This window comes from Papilio polytes, unplaced genomic scaffold (assembly GCF_000836215.1).
Source record: "Papilio polytes unplaced genomic scaffold, Ppol_1.0 DF823923.1, whole genome shotgun sequence".
NCBI classification, from domain to species: domain Eukaryota; kingdom Metazoa; phylum Arthropoda; class Insecta; order Lepidoptera; family Papilionidae; genus Papilio; species Papilio polytes.
In genome coordinates, this window is record NW_013525281.1 from 5,180,448 (window position 1) to 5,201,902 (window position 21,455).

Sequence of the window (21,455 nt, forward strand, 5' to 3'; positions counted from 1 at the left end):
AGAAATAACCAAATATGACGTGAGAAGAATAATTTAAGTATAGTTTGGAAGTAATAAGGCCAGTGAAATCGGTACCAGCATTAGAGTAGGGCGTGGTTGGGCGACCGCCCTGGGCGCCAGATATTACTCTCACATACTAAACCACCGTCCTCCCCCTAGTCATGGTAAAAAAGAGGGAAATATCAAACGACCGTTAAAATATCATCAAGGGCTTCTAAAGCTGGTACTGAGTGAGATGATATTAAAAAAATACGTTAAAAAAAGTCTTACAATGTTTTTTACTGTTACATCCATACTAAATATATGGTTATCTCTTATTTTTTTCATAGACAGTGAGAGGGACGGAGTTTCTTTTTTTATTTTTTTTAGCAGTGGAAAATTGTTTAATTGGAAAAAATGTTAAAGAAGTTTCTCTTATGTTCTTACTAGACTCGATTACAGGTTTCTTGGCTGAATGTACAGTGATTTTTTTTGCATCTATTATTTAGTTAGGTTATTGTTGCGCTATGTGATGTTTTTGATTTGTTATTATTGATCTAAATATGTAAATTGCTCGAGAGAAAACCATGCGAAGATTTATTTATATTCAATAAAATATTTTGCTTACGTTATTGTCTTATTTTATTTATAAACAAATAAATTACCTTTCTAATGGTGAAAGATGTTTTAAAATCTGCCCAGTAGTTTTTACGTGAATCAAATACGTACAAAAATACAAATCCTTTCTCTTTATAATATAAGTATAGATTAATTTCTTGATATAATAATTGTTAATTCCTATACCAGAACATTAGGCCAATTAGGCCATAATTTTAGTAATTCAATAACACTTATCTCAGTCCATGAAGTGACTACATCTACTACCATTAATTAAAGCAAGTGGAAAATGGTTTATGACGTCACAATGCCATGACCTCTAAGGTCATGACTTTAGTCAATTCATAATACCTCTTAGCAATATGATCGCGAGTTCGGCACGGCCATTATGCATAGCAATCGCGGCTACGCCAGTGCAAATACGAAAGTATAGCGAATATAAGAAGTTTACGAAGTTCATGATATATCACCAACTACTAGGTTCGATTAGATCTTTAAACTGACTTCCTCGTTACTGGTCCACTTTGATATTCGTCCTGATTTTGGTAAAATTAGGTATCTACAAAGGACGCATACCTAAAGACAAAATATGCTCTTTGTTTTTAAACTTTTCTTATTTAATTCTGTCAAAATGTTTGTGTCGGGGATTGAGGGATAAAATTATATTTCATTAATTTAAATAATAGGAATAAGTTAGATACAATAGTTTTATCTTGATAAAAGTAAGGTAAAGTCGATTCTTTTATATATTTAGTAAATTATCGATCAATTCAGTCTAGGAACTACTCTTATATCTAGGTTGCTCGAAGTTTCTAGAGATCTAGAGAACTTTTCAGGAAGAAAGAATGAAGGATAGATATGATGAATATTTAACGGCTATGAAGCGAGTACAACGCGAATCTGTATACAGGAACTCAGCGTCCGTCCATACGACGCCACGAGAGCGCCGCCGACAGAGCGATGGAAGAAAACAATCAACGTATAATTTTTAAATAATTATACTAGTGATAATTTATTCTAGACCAATGACCAACAATACGATGACCTTTTGGTAAAAATAGGTACCAGGACGACTTAGGGTATTTCAAGAAGCGAGCTTACAATTTCCTCAAAGACCTGCAACGCATTTGTAATTCCTCTGGTGTTGCGAATGTCTACGGGCGTCGTTGACCACCTCTGTGTTCCCTCCGCTCGTCTGTCCCCTTCTCTTATATAAAAAAAGGTACTCAGAACAAACATGCTATGTGTGTTTACACAGTACGAAGTGTTTAAATATGAAGCAGTAATGTTCATTCTTAGGTTTTTTACTTATTTTGCAGTCTATTAATAAATTTTTGCACATAGATCTTATGTGCCTATAAACATAGTATATTTGATATTCAGGAATTTAGACACGGAAAGTTTAAATGGTACGGAGCAAGCTAAACGCATCAGCACCATGGCGTCTTTCGTGCCCGATGAGATAGTTTACAAGCATTCTGACCTCTCCGTGAGGACGTATGAAACTGCGCTTATGTTTATTGATGTTTCCGGTAATTCATTACTTATTGAATTTTATAAAGAATAAAGTGGGTAGAGTGTACAAAATCCCAGTGAATGTAACGATAGTCACTTAAAACTTTACTGTGATATTATTTTAAGGATTTACAGATTTATGTGAAGCTTATACAAAAACTGGTCGTGGTGGACCGTCGAGATTGACGCAAGTTCTTAATTCATACATCGGAGCTATGGTACAAGAGATTCTGACGCATAACGGCGATATATTAAAGTTCTCTGGTGACGCTTTTCTATCGATGTGGAAGAAAACACCCAGTGGGAACATGCAAGATGTTGTTCATAACGCTATCGATTGCGGACTTCTGATACAAAAGAATTACGGCAGATATGTGACTGATGTTGGTGTAGCACTTAAAGGTTAGAATTTATAATACTTCTTAAGTTGCAGAAAAAGATGTCAGTAGCCAAATTGAATATAGTTGACGCTTACACTACTAAACTGAGATCACGTCGCCGGTTTAGTCAAAGCCTTATACAAAGGTTTTATATTCGGATATGGTTTATAAGACATCTTAAACTGTCTAGATTGACTTATCTATCCTGTACTACAACTGATTTCGCCGATTATTAACTCTAATATTTTGATATTCTCAGTGAAAATTGCAATATCAGCTGGGGTGTCTCATTTCTCCATCATCGGAGGTGGGGAGCTGTCGCTTGCACATTACGTGATCGTGGGCCAGCCCGTGTGGGATGTGAAGACCGCGGAGTATATGAGCTCAGCAGGCGACGTGCTTACAACCGCTAGTGCCTGGATATATGTCAATGAGGCTGAATACTGCACGCAGCCGTGTGGAGACGGCAGACATACAAAGGTATGTACAGTTGAAGACACTGACGGTGTGGTATCTCAAAAACTACAACGGCAATATTTTGAAACGAAACGCGGGACAAAAATCAATACAAAGCTTATAAATGTGTCTGTACGAAAAAAATCCGTGTTATATGGCTGGTTTCTTTTTATTATTATCCTAACGTTGGCACTACTCACTGCTATCTAATTAGTTATTTGTAGGAGGATGCGTAGTTTGTCTCCTTGGAATGAAAAAGACGTTTATTCGACTAATTAATGATATCGATTAGTAACTAACTAAAGAATGATATATTGTAGGTGCTCGGTATTGGTGCGACTTGGAAGCGGGTTGAGAAATTACATTCATTAATTGGAATAAGTTATGGTAAGATTGTATTTATGAATTAAATATGCTTGGTATTTGGTTAATATAATTCAGATATTTATTTAAAGAGGACACTTTCGAATATTCTGAGCCCAAACCTCGATCTGACGGTACCGCCGGTGTAAACTTGAGAGAGTTTTCATGTAAGTTTGCAATTTCCTTTTAAGTTTACTTTGACTTGAGATAATAAACTTTATAAATGCTTTTGGATTTAATTTATCTTTTAAGAGTCAAATCAAAAGATAAATGCTCAACTTCATTTAATGTATTTTTTATTTTACTGGCAGAAGTTTAATGCTAGCGTACGTTGCTACGTATAAGCTAATTTGCTCAACAAGAGACTGCATAACCACTTAAGTGGTAGCGTACCTTTTTATTCCAATTTAGTTGGAGTTAATTCTATAATCTTAAGTATGTTGTGGCAGTACGTCCAGCGGTGGTAGCCGCTATCAAAGGCTCGTGGGGGACGGCGCTGCGTCGCTTCATGCTGCGTCCGATCCTCCGCGCGGTCGACAATGACGAGCCGATGAATTTTCTCGCTGAAGTGAGACACGTGCTTATCGTCTTCATCAATATCATCACCAAGACAGTGACAGATGATATATTGATCAGTGTCGTGGATGCCGCGTATAGACGTGTTTGTGGGTTAGTGTCGAGGCACTCTTTATAGTTAGTGAGCATAAGAGCGGGCGCACACCTTGACTAAACTGACGCACAACTATTGTGCGATTGTCGATTGTTTTGTAGCGATTTCAACTTCGACAGTTGTGCGGGCGTCCTAAAGGTTCTTAAAACTCAAAAGCGCCTACCCATTGTCAGATTAAATTGCTTAGTCACTCACAGTTCTTGATAGCATTGTAAACGTATTTATGTAGTTTGAATACTTTTTATTTAGTTTACCAATTGTTATTTGTTTTCGAATGTTTATAGGGTGACAGCGGAGGCCGGTGGATTGGTCAATAAAGTATCGATGTTTGACAAGGACATGATGTTCCTCGTCGTCTTCGGTCTACGCGGACTCAAGCATGAGGACGAAGCCCGGAAGGCGCTCGAGTGCGCGCTTACGCTGAAAGAAAATCTTATGAACTCCAACATCATTAGCGTCAGTATTGGTGTTACATCTGGTTAGTTCGTGTTCACTTTAATGCATCTATACTAATATTAAAAAGAGGAAAGATTTGTATTTTTGTATGTATAAGTCAAAAACTACTGAGACGATTTCGAAAATGTATTCAACATTAAAAAGCTACGTATAATCAAGTAGTCTATTTTATAAATTATGTTTTATTTTCACGACGAAGAAGTGGCGAGCAACAGCTAGTATTTAATCATTTTGATAACTGGTAACCATATTCCGGGAAAATTAAACGTATTTCACCTTAGAACAAATAAAACAGTTTGGACTATCTAACAATCCAACGTTTCTTTATGCGCATCCGTAAGGATTACTCTTTTCTCAATCCAGTAAAAGTCTACAAATTTGTGTTATTAATACATTTTAACAATAATAGTAATCGTTAGGTTCAACTTACTGCGGAGTCGTGGGCCATGTTTTACGACGCGAATACACTGTTATAGGTTCGGCAGTCAATAAGGTAAGTGTTTTAACACGTTTGTATAAAGGTACAGTCGGCATTGTTCTCGGTGTGCTACTTACAAAAATGACACTCCTCTCCATCTCAATTAAACGATTAGGGTATTAATGTTTTCAAGACGTTAATCGTTAGAGGTCTTAGATTATTTAAGGTCGTTTCTTCTCTAGTTTCTTTTTAAATTTTATTTATACTTAATATTATGAAGAGGAAGAGTTTGTATTTTCGTACGTATTAAAATGACTCAAAAACTACTGGGCCGATATCAAAAATTGTTTCACCATTAGAAAGCTACGTTCTTGCAGAATGACACAAGCCATTTTCTTCACGTGGACGAAGTCATGTACAACAGCTAGTTAGTATTTTTCAATCATTGATTGTTCTAGGCTGCTAGATTAATGACCACTTATTTGGACAAAGTGACATGTGATAAAGAAACGTTTTTAAAGAGCAAATTGGACCATGATCATTTCAAATTGATGGAAGAGAAACCGCTGAAGGGATTTGTTAAACCAGGACCTATTTACGAATACGATAGACAACGGTAAGTAACAGCAATGACCATTTTACAATTATTACAATACTAGCTTTTTCCTGCGACCACGAGCGCGTGGAATTAAAAAAAAAGTAAGTAACCTGTGCGATCTTCCAGACTTTGTTCCACATTTATACCAAATTACATCGAAATTAGTTCAGTAGTTTAGGCTACAAATTTTAACTAACATACACCCATCCAAACCTTCGCGTTTATAATATTAGTAAGATTAAGTTTGAAATACCACAAATTACATACATTAAGTTAACTAGAGAGATATTTCTTAAGTACAGTTGTAAATTGTTTTGTTTAATATTTCATCAATTCAGTGGCCACTTCCTTTAATTGTCTAAAGAACATCGACATTATGCGATTAACAATTTTATTGGAGTTAAATCATTAAAAGGCCGTTTAACAATGTTTTTTGTGTCAAAAAAGTTTCGTCTTAATTTTATGTTGTTGAAGTTATCGATAAAAAAGTTGAACATACAGATTATGTATTTAGTCATCGTTGTTACCAGCCAGTGTCTTTACAAGTGTATTTCATATCTGTCACCGTCAAGTCCATTTTTTTTTTACAGTCGATCGGATCACCTCGGCTGTTGGAGGCACCCACTGCTGGGCCGCAATGAAGAGCTGCGTCTATACAAGATGACTCTACATAATGCTCTGGAGCAGCAGAATTACAAGTTCACCAGATTTCGGGACCATAAGTTTGGGATAGCCTTTATAGTAAGATTACAGTTGTTAAAAAAAATTGCATGAAATTTTGATAATAGGATGAAAATGTTTAGCATTACATTTTTAGTGCAGTTATTTCGAAGACACAGAATGATAATACAAATTTGTTTATTTTAATCCCCAGGGTCCAGAACAAGTAGGAAAAACAAGGCTTCTAGATGAATGTCTATACATTACTCCTAAGTTCGTACTTATTAATAGAATTTATTTAAAGGACTATGAAAAGGTAGTTCTTCTTTTATTATTTACGCAATAATGCAGTAGTAGAGTAGTAACTAGTAATCAGTCCTCTTTGGATTTGGCATTCTCCTTAAAATTTAAAAATAAATTAAATATGTAATTGTAACTGGTAATTTCTAGACGCCGTTTGGTTTAATGCGTAAAATTGTCGCTACAATTTTCTCAAGCAATATGAGACCAGCAAGAGAAAGCCGAGAAAATAGGATAAGACTGAGGTATCATCAAAACGCGAGAGCTTAACTTCGTACATAGTTCAATTGTTACCCTTTAATTTTTTTAATATTTCAGTGTTGATGTGACATCCTTACGCGCAGTAGAAATTTTTGCTGTGAACACAGTATTCGATTGCCGTTTTCCCTTGCCTGAGAAGTTTTCGTACTCCGGTGACTTTCTTGGCGTATATGATATAAAGAGGATTATTAAAGAAATATTCCTAAAGGTAAAACATTAAAAGAAACAATAATAAGCAATTAAAACAAATAATGTCTGGTATAAAATCTAGTAATAGTAATTATTTTAGAACTGTGTAGAAGGTACTATTTTCTAGAAAAATCTTTACATTTCCAGAACATTCCAAGTCTCCGTTTGATAGCCATCATGGAGGCGCAATACGCTGACGATGAGTCTTGGCGTGTGATACTTCTACTTCTTGATATTAAGAAAGTCTTCATTCTCTTTACTATAAGAAATACCGCTTTTACGTCAGGTATGAACAAATAATCTTGACTTCTAGTGTTATTCTGTAACATTTATAATTCTCTTTGAAGTCCTTTGATACTAAAATCAACGCCAGTTCAATGAAAGCGCAATATTTTGCCTGCTATCAATAAAGCTATCTTCTTGCTTGTGCTCAGCGGTGGCAAATGCGTGTTTGGAGAACGATATGATAGTGAAGTTGGAGATTTCTGGCATTGACCGTTGGTATCACGCTGCGCTGGTCTGCCAAATGTTAGATGTTCAAGCCATACCAGCGGATTTAGAAAAGTAAGCAGCACTTTATGAAGTACTAGCTGTTGCTCGCGAATTCGTCGGCGTGGAATTTTAATATAATTGTAAAAAGTAGCGTATCATTCAGTGGTTATGTAACTTTTTAATGATACAAGAATTGAAATCGGCCCTATATTTTCTGAGTTATTTCAATACATACAAAAATTAGATTAAATACGAATCTCTCCTTTTTCTATTGTTAGTACAGATAAGCTAAGATTCTAATTGCAATTTTTTAGTTTGTTACGTGGTTAAGCAGAAGTAATGTTAACATTGAGATATTCATCTCACCTTGTAGATTAACCTTGAAATATTAGAGATTGGCATAAATTATTCCTTTAACAACAGGATGATAGAAAGTGCCAGCAATGGTATGCCGGGCTGGATCCAAAATTTTGTGATATCTCTCGTGCAAAGTGGAGATCTTACGATAGCTACGGTGACACGTAGCGAGGCGCGCGAGTGCGGGGCGGTCATACCTTCGATGTCTTTGTTACAGCGACCAGATCATGACCTCTCCCTCTATGATGAATCGCTGGGAGCGCAGGTCAGTGTTTATTTGTTATCTGTTTTAAATTTGGAATGTTGACCTTTTTTTAAATTGTATATTTTGAACAGGCCAGCATTTACAGTTTGAATTTAAGTTTTGGGAATAAACAAGAGCAGATGCAGGAAACCGATGTGATACAAATGGCGGTTCTCGCGGATTCCTATACGTTTGAAGATATAAAAGGCGACGTTAAAATGGACGGTAATTAATTAATGTTTATTATATTTTTATGAACTGTTTGCTAAGTCTACTGGATAAGATTAGCATGTAATATACACTTGTTAATCTACGTTCCTTAGTGGATTATAAAAGAAAGAGAGAAACGTAAACTAACTCAATGTCTCAAAATGTTTGACTTGATTGATGATTACTTTTCAAGTTCTCATTCTGAAGACGTACGACTCGTTAAGTCCATTCGAGAAGATGGTGTTAAAGTGCAGCTCTGTGCTGGGCGAGGTGTTCTCCCGGCGCGTGCTGCACCACTTGCTGCAGACAGACGACCAAAGGAAGGTCGCACTGGGTACGTAGACACGGAAAAAGGAAGTCTAGTAATGAGAATGATGGCGAGAAATGAAACTATTGGTTAGAGGGTCTGGATTATTTAATAGACGAAATAGAAATCAGTTCTCAACAAAATACATGCGAAAAATATTTCGTAATCAATTTGATATGTAGAGAAGACTACGCTATGTTATTCTGATATTGAAAAATAATCGAGAGTCTTAAAATTTAAACATAATCGTGGAATTTTGCGGTGTTGTTGTAATGGAGAAGACGATGCGATGAAGATGCAGTTTGTTAATATGTTTGCGAAAAGACGGTCAGTGGTACAAGACTGTTTTTTTTTATACCGTCCGTCGTTTTCGTCTCACTGCTATCTGATTGGTTAATTGTAAGAAAGGCGGAGTTTGTCTCGTTGCAAGGAAAAGGTATTTTTTCTGTTATGGCACACCGCCGATTACCGCGACTGTACATAGTTAAATATGTCTACATTTCAAGATGTGATTTTGTAACGTTTTTTTCGTTAAGCTAGCGCTAGCCTAACAAATAGCTGTTTATTCTACGTAATATATACAAACTTAAATTAACATTAAAATGACGATGTATTTTTTATAAAAGCTGTGGCCAAGTTGTTCTCAATCCGTGTACTGGAGTGTGAGGGAGGTGACTTCACGAGAGACAGCTCTCTAGTGCTGGTGCATCCAGCGCCGGTGCCTAACGACTGCAAAGCGCCCTACTGCCGCTGTTTGGGCATCAGACCTCCACGTATGTATAAAGGGGCTGTTAAAATGAAATATCAAGCTATGAGACTGACAATTTAATGTAAAGACAATAGTCGTACTCAGAGCGTACACCTGAAACTAAACTATCGCACAACTATTCTCGATTTGATTCCTATGAACCTATATAGGCGTTACTCGATTTTTAGTTGTGCAACTAAACAATTGAATTGGCTGTGAAACAATCGTCAATCGCATACGATTTCTGCGATATAGTTTAATCAAATAATGGAGTCACTTTTATAATTTTTATTTAAATGACTAAAGTTAGCATATATTTTTCTCTTTCCAGCCAATTGCAAAGATCTGCCAATGTACGCTTTCTGCGGATATATGAAATTTAAGCATATATTGTTTCGGACAACGACTTATGAATTGCTCACTGAAAATCAAAAGGTATATAGTTGCAATTTTTTTAAACATATTTATTTACCTTCTCTTGCTAATATTGTTTTATGATTTCACAGCGTAATATGCACACAAGAGCGTTACTGTACTTAGAACGGTATACAAGACGGTGTGTTGCCTGCGGTGGCGGATGTTTTGTCAAATTTTTAGGACTTAGATGCAATGACGTAAGCTATTTTAGTTGTCATCGTTATATTCATAATCATCAATCATCATCAGTAGTTAGTTCTTTCTTCTATAATGTTATAATATAGAAATGTGTGTTTTAAGACACTATTTCTTAACAATTTCACTTTTTAAAAAGATCAACATGATATAATCCGGTAGTATCAAAAGTATAACATTTGTAGTTCTTTCCCTTCAGGGCCTAATCCGCGAGAGTGATGAATTAAAACGCGTGCGAGAACAGATATCTGGCTTCAGCGCGGAGACTAAAACAGCAGACGAGCAGTATACGCATCCCTCTTTCGCATTGCAGCCGTCTATGGAATTAACGGTATGATTTTCACTATATTAACCTTCGCCCGCGACTCCGTCCGCGTGGAAATTAAAAATACAAATAAGCCTATATGTTCTTTCAGACTATCCTATATATGGCAAATTTCTTAGAGATTCGTTGAGCAGTTTAGGATACAAACTCTAACAAATATTCATCCATCCATCTAAACTTTGGCATTTATAATATTAGTAAGATAATTGCTCTCAAAGACGTTTATATAATTCCTTATGTCCTGCGTTAAATGATTTTAAGTTACTTTTTCTAATTAGCCAACGAGATGAATTGTTCTTTCAACATTCTAGATGAATGTCCGAAGGAATACAAATACAACGATATTAACGGAATCTGAAGGTAAAAAAAAAAGTTTTTTTTTAATATTCTATATAATTATATTAAATACTTTAATATGTGTTTTAGGTTTAGCAGAAAACGAGAGGAGAATCCGTCGCTTGACAGGAGAGTATGGTGGGAGTAGAGAGGGTCGGCCGTTCTTTTCTTATGATTTCGGCACTTGCGAGTGTCTGCCTATTCTTCTATCCGCATACTGTCAGGCTGTAGACCACTGCTTCGGTGCTGGTAATTATGAATAATCTTTAAATAAGGTGCCCATGCCAAATTCTGCTTCTGTACTCTAACTGCTACGCTACTGTAGGCTAACTTCTATTACAAATTTCAGAGGAATTTGAGAAGTTGTTTGAAGCTTACTTAGAATACACTGATTTAAGTGTCATCAATTTGAATATGCCACAAGCGATACGCTTGCTATTTGAAGTGGAAACCTTAATTAATGTAAGATTTTATTAACTAACTGTTGCTCGCGACTTCGTTCACGTGGAATTATAAAATAATCAAAAATATATATTAGGTACTTAGTGATACCATAGATTTTTTATGGTGAAAGAATTTTTGAAATCAACAAAGTCGTTTTTTTAGTTATACCAATACATACAAAAATCCAAAAATACGAATCTTTTCTCTTTATAATAATAGTATAGATGTAGATTAGAAAGCCTTTTTTAATATGTTTGTATTATTAATTTATAACATTAAAAGTTTTCGATGGATTTACAGTCTGAGAAATTTCGCACAAAAAACAAATGTGATCTTGAATGGATGAATGACTACCGACTGGGGCGCATCCTGTCGCACCGCGGGGCTTGCCTCTTGGAGTCAGGTGACCTGGACGAAGCTAAGAAACTCCTACTGGAAGCATTGAAACTCTTCTCAGATCCTTTCCCTTCATCTAAGTAAGATTTTTGAATAGTACTTGTGTAGTTTCTTGTGAATATTGCTTAGTTTACAATGAAGTCAGAGGTTTAATTGCTTTTCACATTTTTTTTGAACGCCTGAGAGGAGCTAACGCTGAGAGCCCGCTTTAACATCTTCGCACTGTAGGGCCAGCTCGCCCGGTGTAATACCACGACCACACAGAAGACAGGCGTCAATTGGAAGCAATTCCGCGTACAGTCATATGAGTTCGGTGCCGGAGGAGCAACTTTAGTCCCTTTTCCTTCCCAACAGGTAGGCAACGCATCCGCTAATGCAAATGTCTATAGGCAGCGGTCTCTTTGCCGGTCTGGCGAATTTAGGCAGCCGCTTGTTCGTTTTCCACATTATGATATAAAAAAAGATTATATATTGTTTTGTTTATTAAAGTCCATTTCATTGCGATCGTTTGTAGCCTTAGTATTTGCGTTGTAGAATTCGAGTCTAACCTAAATTGGACGTGGTGAGGTCTTACTCAACCACGCTGACCTAATTCATATAGGTTCACGCCGCCGTGTACAATTAATTATGCCTTGTATCTATATAATTATGTAATACACAGACATGCAACGCGACTGCGTCATATATGCGTCTCATTCAGCCAGCTTATGGCATTTTATATCGCGCCTCAATGCTACGTTGGGCGGGACCGAGGGGTATCGGGACAGTTCTACGAGTGTATAGCATGGACACTCATCAGCTTGCATAAAGTCTTTTGTGTTAGTACATTTCAATTACTATACATTACGATCTGGTGGTACATTATTTTTACTTAAACGTGATAAACTTAAACTGATTGATTTTTTTCTTTAAAAGGTCATACCGACAGTAAAACAGTACATTCAATTAAGAGTACATATAGTTAAGAGTACATTCTTCTTATGTAATACCCTAACTTAGATCATCGGCTGGACATCCACTTGAATGACTCTTCTTTATTCCAGGAATCTAAAGAAAAATCCAATGCACTTTTGGCTGCAAAGTGGGCCATGAATTACGCTCTACGCACCGACTCAAATTTCAGACTGCTCTGTATGTGTTATGGGAATATGATAACTATTTGTGCTCAGGAACGAGATGTACGTAAAAGTCACGTTTATTTATTTACGGACGGTAAATAAGAAACAAGAGGCCCAACAGTTTCAGTTCAGTTTCAGTTCTCAAGACTTGTTGGCTTTGTGGTAACAATGTTTCTAATTACGCTTTATTTAAAAAAATGTCATAAATCAGTTATATTTTAGTTTTCAAAATGCGAAATGTTGGAGCAACGGTCAATGGATATATGCAATCGGAAGATTGGAAAAATCGATGTAACGGAAGTTCAAGCCGCGGGATATCTTTACACAAATATATTCCTATTTCGGTTTGTAATTATCTTTAAAATGTAGAATAATAGCATAAGAGAGCGGCTTTAGATATTAAAAATGGACATTTACTACTTAACTATTATATATGTACAGTCGCGGAAATCCTCGGTGTTATACTTGCATAAAAATTGCCTTGTTACTTCGAGACAAACTCCGCCTCTTCAGAGAAACAACTAATTCTGTAGCAGTCAGTAGCGCAAACGAGATAATAATAAAAATCAATTAACTGTATACCACGATTTTTTTTCATACAGACACATTTAAACGCAGCGCCCTATTTGTTATTGTTCCGCGTTGTCGTCTCAATTCGTACAAAATGTTCAAACGACTAGCTTTTGAGTTTGACCACCACCAGATTCCAAGACTGTACATACAAAATCCCGTAAGATTATTCTAGTCGGGCATTATTTGTCTAGCGTGGAAAGTGGCAAGCGAGCGGAGAGTATAGAGCTGGGCCTGGAGGTGATGCGCATGATGAGCAGCATCACGGAGCTGAGGACGCGCCAGCTACTGGTGCTCTGGATCCTGAAGCTGATGCTCGCGGAGACCAGGGTGCACGACATGGTCGCCATCATGCGCGAGTTCTTCTATATGACAGACCATTATGATTTGAGTTGTGAGTAGTTTAAATACTTAGAACTGACTGGCTCGTTTTCGCGGGCGTGAGTTAAAAAAATATAGCCTATTTTAATGATAACCTAACTTTTTAATGGTAAAATATTTTTTGAAATCAGTCCAGTACTTTTTGAGTTATTTCAATAAAAATATGAAAATAAAAATCCTTCCTCTTTATAATATTAGTATAGACTACGACTGAACGAAATGTTCTCAAGATTGGTTAAAGGTTTTTTTATTTAGTATACTAACTCTAAATGTATTATTAATACTTATTTCAGCCGAAACCTGGTACTATTATTATGCGATGGTTATCTTGTTGGACACAGGACATAGTGTGGAATCGTATAAGGGTTGTGAAAGATTCTATTTGAAGAAAGGCGACGCCATACTTCGGTCAAAAACGTCTGAAGCTGCCTGGAATTTCTTCGTTTGCATGTGGCTTGTGTTAGTTTTATTTGACTTGGGGCTTACTCCACCGTGGATCCATTACCGAAACACATGTACAAAAACGTAGCGTTATCTCTGTTTTTTCAAAGAAGATAAGAAGGATGGCGATGTTTTTGTGTAGTCGTTTCGTTACTAAACACTCACGATAATCCTTAACATGCCTTTTAGGTTTTTGTCTTATTGTTTCTAGCACTATACGTGTGGGTATTTGGGAGAAATCAATAATGTGGGAAGATAAGATAAAGCAATTAGTTACAATGAAGTATGAAAATCATGAATTCTGCGCCATGATCTTGGTGCGATTGATTGAAGGACTGCTCATAAGTATGGTGCAAGAGGTATGGTAGCTTTCATATGTTATGGCGGTACTTTTAAAATATAACGGACTTTTTATTTTTAGGCAATGTAGGTCTTTCAATATTTTAATATTTTCTTTTTAGATAGACAGTAGAAATGTAAGAAAAATCCAAATGTACGCGAAACTTGTAAAATCTCTTTTCAGAGATTTAAACGGTGCTTGTAAACAAGCTCGCATGTATCAACCAAGGTGGGTATTACGTGTAATGGAGAGACAATTTAGATTTATAGATATTTGGTCTAATGATTTACTATTAAAACTGATTTTATTTCAGATATTACTTGCTGTTAGCCTACTATAATTGCATAAGTGATAAAAAGTCGCGGGCTTTCAGTAAGCTTAGTAAGGCAACACAGCTCTGTAAGCAACATCAAAATAATGCTCTCCTTATTTGGATTGAACATACGAGGAACGTTAGTATGAGAAAAATATGTAATTAATTATTCTTTACAGTTTTATTATCTGTTCTCAAAGAAATATAATTTGTTTCAGCATTGGAATGGGACATTAAAACCAATATTGGTAAATTACTGGATGGAACATATTAATGTAGACCATCAAATGGGCTATCGTGAATTGGATACTGCAAAAGGCGATCAAATAATACCATACACTTTACCGTTACCAAAAGACATGCCAAATTATAATAACTTCGATAATTAAATATAAAATTTTATTAAGCATTAACTGTTAGACAAATAAAGTTATAACTTATTTGTATTTTGTATATATTTATTTTTCTTTTCTGTACGAAATAGCGATATTGCGTTAACGTAAATCTGCTATATATATTATTTAAATAAAAACGATGCAAAATATGAAATTCATAGCAAGGAATGCAAACAATTCGTATAAAAATATACAGAGTTGAGAAATATTATACAAATGGAGTGAATGTAACGACTAGATAATTTGTATCAACGAATGTTTTATTTGAAACCCTTGAAAAGAGAAAACTTGTTTAATTTTGTGTTTGTAAAGTACTCCTCTTTAACAATAAATATTTTTAAAAACCTAGCAACACTGATTTGATTACACAGACAACATTGAAATCGAATGTCAAATGTCATAATAAAATAACCTAAAAGCCCTCTTTCCATTATCTTTTATTTCGATTTCTTATAAATTGAGAGGAATTTAGAAATCATCTGAGAAATAAGTTAAATACTCTTTAAGATGTCAGCCGTGAAAAGAGTCCAGGTAAATTTCACAGAAAGAAAGAGAATCTCAACAAGATACTTCATCTTTTGGTTAGTTTTTCTTCTGTAAACTTAAAAATAACTCTTGTTTCAGCAATGGGCTACTTTCGCTCGTACATGGCATATTTTTGATTGTAAATGGCAAGATCCTTACGAATCAGCGGGTCTTATTAAGAAATATTTGATGGGATTACACAAACCTATATATCATCCAATGAACGACTGTGGCGATGTTGTTGTCTGCATAAACAGTAGAGAGATTGCGTTAAGAGGCGACGATTGGAGACAGCGAGCTTATTTTCACCACACTGGATACCCTGGTGGAGCAACATGGACCTTAGCTTGGGAGCTGCATAATAAAGATCCCACAATGGTAAGATTTTACAAATATTATAAGTGTAACATACCTATAAGAATATGGTATGATCATTACCAGTCTCATAGTGCTGTTTTATTGTATAATTTCCTACTTTGATACCTTTTATACCACCTGAATCTCACAAAATCGCAAAGCAACTGCCCGTGGAAGTCCACAATCGTGAATGCACAACTACCCTTACTGAACAGAGGAGGAAATACACAAACATAAGACTTACTAGCTCTTGAGTGCAACTCTATCTACTCATAATTAAAAAAGAAAAACTGTCAATGTCCAGTGTCTTCCAAAGTATGTTCTACATTTATTTCAATTTCAACAAGATTTCTTTTGATTTAAGAAATTATTCTGAAAAACTAACTAAACTTTTGAAATTAGAGTATTAGTAATATTGTATGTAATTTAGAATATTCCATTATTCTTCTTTCTCGGTTGATAGTAAACAAAATCTACATGCACTTGGCAAAGTGATACTTAAATTGTAATTTAGAATGTTATCAGTATTTTGCTTCTTATCTAAGTTTTGATAATTAATTTTGTTTTTGTTATTGTCTTTCAGATTATCAAAAAGGCTGTATACAGATCAATGAAAGGGAACCTGCAGAGGCGACACACGATGGAGCGATTACTAATCTACCCTGGAGAAACTATCCCTGATGATGTTAAGCAAAATATTACTAACCAAATCCGTCAAATACGACTTGTACCAACCAGATTAGATCACATACCAGAAGAAGAAGTTCAGAAATATCCTAAAGTAATGGAATTTCCTGAGGATTATGTGCTTAAATAAGAACAAGATAAGTTATTTGTGCAGATTTTTATGTAGATTATTTTATTGTGTGAATGTAGATAGCTGTTGTATTAAATTGTCTAACATTTACTTGTTTATCTTAATTAATTATGCTCCATATCAATTAATATAATGATAATAAGTGATTGTTTTTTTCTACCAAACAAGTAATTGGCACTACTTTATTTGCCACTATGATGACTTCTCATCTCTTAGTATTTCACGTTTTTCATGTGATCATTTCAGGTTTAGTAAGGAATAGTCTAAAATAAAGTATATGGTGAAAAACATTCCCATTATGGTCTCTAATATAATGTGTATCATCCATCTAGGACCAAAAATGTCTAGCATGAAGAATCAGGATATGTACAGGAATAGATTACATAGTTTACTGTAGTAAATGATCCTCAGATCTTTTATTTTGGTAAAAAAGCTTGAAAAAAAATTAAAAACGATAATAAAAAATTACAAAATCATAATTTAATTTCATAGCTATCATCAAATGATAGTGTCACAAGATGTTATTTTGCTAAACATTGCGGAATTAGCGAAGCATAGGGTTGTCGTAAATCTTGCCGGGGTAGTGTACGTTGTAAAAATCTTCGGGGACATCGACATTGATGGTCTCCAATTCTGGAGCTGCGATGGGTTCAAAAACGTGTCCGATTAAAATAATATCAGCTGCGCCGGCTTCTAAGATTTCATTCATTGGGGAATTAACGAAGTTAATTGAGGTACCATCGTCATGTGCTTCCTCGTTTAGAGGCATACCAGCAAACGCGGATATCGTGCCGTCCTCGGCGGCTGTCTCTACGTTGTCGACGAAATGAACTGCGCTTCCATCATCAGCCTGTTCAATAGGAGAGTCGACGAAGTTAACGGCAATACCATTGTCTGCGAACCGAGCCATATTTGAATCGTCAATGTTTGATTCCACTGGCGAGTCGACGAAATCGATAGCTACGCCATCGTTGGCGTCTTCGTTGGTCGGTGCGTCAACAAATCGAACAATGTTGTCATCTTCACCGATTTCTTCAAAGTTGCCAGCTGAGCGAATGACATGGCCATTATCTATGTCTTCTTGTGGTGAATCAACGAAGTGAACAGCGCTACCATCATCCTCGTTCAATGGGGAATCGACAAAGTGTACGGCGGTGGCGGAGTCTTGGCTCAGGTCGGCATCCTGTGGCGCGAACAGACTCCTGAAGTCGAAGGTGGGTGCGTCCGGGGCCGGCAGGGCATATGCCACTGACAATAGCGCAATCGCAATGATTACTCGCATTGTAACTGTAACCAAAAATTGAGTCCTTTTAACTGCCGTATTAACACAATTATTATGTAGATCACTTTTAAAGTCAGGATTAAAAAAAAATACACTTGTAATAAGGGAAATTATGTGGGATGTAGAGAAGTATGTTTAGTTTTCATTTAATGAGTTTAAAATATCTACGTAAAATGTAACTCCTTTATTGAAATTATAAAAAAATTGGCTCGCATTGGTAGGTAAGTAATTATTACTGGATTATAAAAAAAAATTTCTACTATTGAATGAAATAATATATAAGTACTTACCTGAGAGTTTTATTGTACAACAAATCACAAATGATAAGTTTTCCTCTTATATAGGTAATCAATGTATAATTATCGTCCGCAATAATTGATAGTAGCCACTTATCACACAAACTTGATTTGTCCACGTACGTTTTGATTTGGTTTTAAATCCTAATATTTTTATACACTATTATTGTGTAATTACAAATTGTAGTTTTTGTCGTCTTGTTTTGCGTTATATTTGTAATCACAAAATTGTTCCATGTCGCGAAGTTTCAATGGAATAGCATTAAACGCATATTTCATTTCTTTTAATAAATGTAACTACCGTTGACTATAAAAAATACTATATCAATTAACTGTTAAACCCGCCTTGGTTGTTACAAAGGGTTGTTTTCATAACGTCGGCATTGTATGTTTTTAAAGAGAAATAATACATCAATAACAGCTTTGGTTTGTTTTTAAAATTTCAATGATTCATTATGCTTAAATAAAATAATACCTAATACGTATTCACTCTTCTTAAAACTCTTATATTGTTAGGACTGAATGAGGAGCGTATCGTTTAATATGAATATTATGTTTATTTCGTGATTATTAATGCCCATAATATGCACAAAACTGGAGGAAACGGAGATACGTTACTCTTAGAAATACCCTATTAGAGTGGTCAGCATCTTACGCCACACAAGTGTGTCCGCACGACATTTCAACGCAAGGCGAGACTGTCGCAAGTAATTAAAAGGCATTGCCCGGTATTTCATAAGATAATTGTGTTGTGGAACGGTCGGTCCTCGGCGGTATTTCCAAACCAATACGACTAAGGGTCCTCCAAGAAGCGAGATCATTTCCTCAAAGGCCGGCAACGCATCTGTAGTTCCTTTGGTGTTGCGGATGTCCATAGATGTCGGTGATCACTTCGGTGTTCCCGCCGCTCGTTTGCCTCTTTTTACTATAGAAAAAGAAAAGGCAAATTAGCCGGGAAACAAAAGTTTATGGAATCTCATGGACATCAGAAACACCAGAAGAACTACGGACGCGTTGTCTTCGAGAAAGATATCCTAGCTTGTTGAAGGACTCGAATATTCTACGTTCTACCGGTTTGAAATACTGCGTCTTATCCGTTAATTGGTTAAAATATCGTACGAAGACATGTCACAGTAAAACGTATCGAAAACGCAACGCAAAACACTTATGTGGCCTCTCTTTTAAGTAAAGTTTAAAAATAATTCCGCCACACATTAAAATCCCGCGGTAGGGGCATTGCTAACCGATAACCATAAAAGAATAACAATAAATACTTTATTGCTTGAAATATATTGAGAAACAATGAAAAACCTAGAATAAACGCAGACTAGTTTACATACACGCGACCTTATACAAACATGATTAATGTGGTTATATGACGCATTTAGATATGTCTGAATAGCTCTGTGAAACTTCCGTTTTATTTTTATAGTACTTGGTAAATTCCATATCCGTTTAGTTTTGATAAGATTACTGTCGCCTTTTATGTTAACAAAGTTTGACTCAATGTGATGTTATAGTTAATATGAGCAGTGATAGGATTTAGTTATGGTAGTTTCACTTTTGTAGAGGACAGAACAAGACCATGTGTCTATTAACAATGATCTAGACTAGTTCTTGGGGACAGCTAACATTATTGTAGTCTTTACTGCTTTCTATATTTTTAACCGGCTTCCCAAAAGGAGGGTCCTATTCGTCTGTACGTTTTTTTATGCTGTTGAGCAGCTCCGCCTGCATTTGCGCAGCCCATTGCTAGGACAATCAGGAAGTATAAAAGTTTAGATTTTTAAAAAACTTATAGGACACCCTGTTCCATAATTTTATCAACAGTCTTCCCGAAAGGAGTTTATCTTCGTTCCTGGTGGGGATTTTGCTAATTTCTATACGAAAAGTAGTACTTGCAGGTGGATCCAATTTTTTTAGTTACTTTATGTGGTTAAAAACTCATACGTAGATTTAATTTTTTTTCTTCAATTACTATTTTGCTATGACGTCACATTGTTTTTATCCATAAAATTTCGTATAATTGTTTATCGTCTGTAAGACGTGCCTAATTACTGATAATTTATTTAAACTATGTGAATCACACATTTGTGTCGAAACAACTCAAGACAGAAGGTATTTAATGCGGCCCGCTTCATCCTCTTGCGGACCGCTGTTATGTGAAGTGTTAAGGTTATAAAGAAAACGCAGAATATTCATGTAATAATTATAATGGGAATAAAGTATACTTTCTATAATAAACCAACGTTATTTATCACTTATATAAACTCTTTATACCGAATTACCACTAAATATATTTGGCAATATAAAAAATAATGAATACATTAGACTCGAGATTTTTAAATCGTACTTAACTACGATATAAAGTAAATATGTTACAGCCAGAGTAATTTTTTATTTACTTTTGATGTGACTACATTTTTATATAAACAATAATACACTTTGCAATCCACTTGCCCTCTTTTACAATGTGTATAATAACAGACAGATAATCCTTAGATATAGTAATCTTATCAATTTTGAATTATTAATTTAGCAATACTTACTTTTTTAAATGCACTAACGTATACTAATAAAAATTTAGACAACTTCATTTAAAAAAATAAAAACTATTTTAACGTTTTTTTCATCAATTTTAATATGGATTAGTAATGTTTTATATTCTATTCTATTTTTGATTTAGTTTATGATGCAAACTGTAAAAAAAATGCGTTTTTTCCTTTTTTCAATGTTATTGAACTTTTGTAGAAAATAAGAATCGATAGTACAATATGATAAAATGTACAAGTTGATAAAATTCTACTAATTAGATAATCACTGTTTTATATTCTTTGATTACAATTAAAATTATAACTGGATTCATTTTTTATCTTAATATTTATATGAATATAAGTCCTTTAATCTCAAATTAAATCAATTTAAATTAATTCGGATTGTAAATAATAATTCTAATACTAGACGTAATAAGCTATTTTACGAATATATTGCATTTTATTTGCGGGTTACAAAATCGTATGCAATATTTTTAACTTCAATAGTGGCCAAAAACTATTTTTAATCTGTAAAAGCCTCAATAATAATGAGATCCTAATTCAGTTCTTTTGCCAATTTTATAAAAACCATAAAATCACAATTTTAGGAATATGTAATATCACATAAAAAATAATGTTAGTGTAGAAGTAAGAATTCTCTGACTGTAACAATATTTGACAACATACATGACATATATTTAATAAAATAAGAATATAAGAATTATTTTTATAAAACAATCAGCTTAAAATAT

At 34.9% G+C, this 21,455-nt stretch overlaps 3 protein-coding genes across 4 annotated transcripts; 2 read left to right on the forward strand and 1 right to left on the reverse strand.

Moving 5' to 3' along the window:
* The first annotated feature begins 1,961 nt into the window (after window positions 1-1,961).
* On the forward strand, window positions 1,962-14,917 carry LOC106102599 (adenylate cyclase type 10-like). 2 transcript variants are annotated; one of them, XM_013282125.1, is made up of 35 exons: window positions 1,963-2,129; window positions 2,239-2,514; window positions 2,752-2,972; window positions 3,269-3,335; window positions 3,404-3,478; window positions 3,761-3,980; window positions 4,266-4,459; window positions 4,857-4,930; window positions 5,314-5,471; window positions 6,044-6,194; window positions 6,328-6,429; window positions 6,564-6,658; window positions 6,732-6,882; window positions 7,011-7,149; window positions 7,298-7,427; window positions 7,779-7,977; window positions 8,049-8,181; window positions 8,360-8,500; window positions 9,100-9,246; window positions 9,553-9,656; window positions 9,728-9,835; window positions 10,033-10,164; window positions 10,470-10,518; window positions 10,585-10,743; window positions 10,844-10,956; window positions 11,239-11,414; window positions 11,996-12,152; window positions 12,378-12,512; window positions 12,675-12,796; window positions 13,217-13,416; window positions 13,697-13,862; window positions 14,056-14,203; window positions 14,306-14,412; window positions 14,498-14,636; window positions 14,716-14,917. In XM_013282125.1, the coding sequence occupies exons 1-35, from the start codon at window positions 2,036-2,038 to the stop codon at window positions 14,884-14,886; spliced, it is 4,953 nt and encodes a 1,650-aa protein (XP_013137579.1). In that variant the 5' UTR covers window positions 1,963-2,035; the 3' UTR covers window positions 14,887-14,917. The 2 variants fall into 2 exon arrangements, with proteins under 2 accessions (XP_013137580.1, XP_013137579.1); XM_013282126.1 differs by lacking the exons at window positions 13,697-13,862; window positions 14,306-14,412; window positions 14,498-14,636; window positions 14,716-14,917 and having other exon boundaries at window positions 1,962-2,129; window positions 14,056-14,183.
* A 354-nt stretch (window positions 14,918-15,271) lies between these two features.
* On the forward strand, window positions 15,272-16,681 carry LOC106102577 (50S ribosomal protein L13). The gene is made up of 3 exons (XM_013282102.1): window positions 15,272-15,423; window positions 15,517-15,795; window positions 16,358-16,681. Exons 1-3 carry the CDS (start codon window positions 15,400-15,402, stop codon window positions 16,589-16,591), a joined length of 537 nt encoding a protein of 178 aa, XP_013137556.1. The 5' UTR covers window positions 15,272-15,399; the 3' UTR covers window positions 16,592-16,681.
* Window positions 16,682-17,049: 368 nt separating this feature from the next.
* On the reverse strand, window positions 17,050-18,270 carry LOC106102576. Its single transcript, XM_013282101.1, has 2 exons — window positions 18,164-18,270; window positions 17,050-17,878 (listed from the first exon to the last, which is right to left on the reverse strand). Exon 2 carries the CDS (start codon window positions 17,871-17,873, stop codon window positions 17,136-17,138), a length of 738 nt encoding a protein of 245 aa, XP_013137555.1. The 5' UTR covers window positions 17,874-17,878; window positions 18,164-18,270; the 3' UTR covers window positions 17,050-17,135.
* Window positions 18,271-21,455: the final 3,185 nt, after the last annotated feature.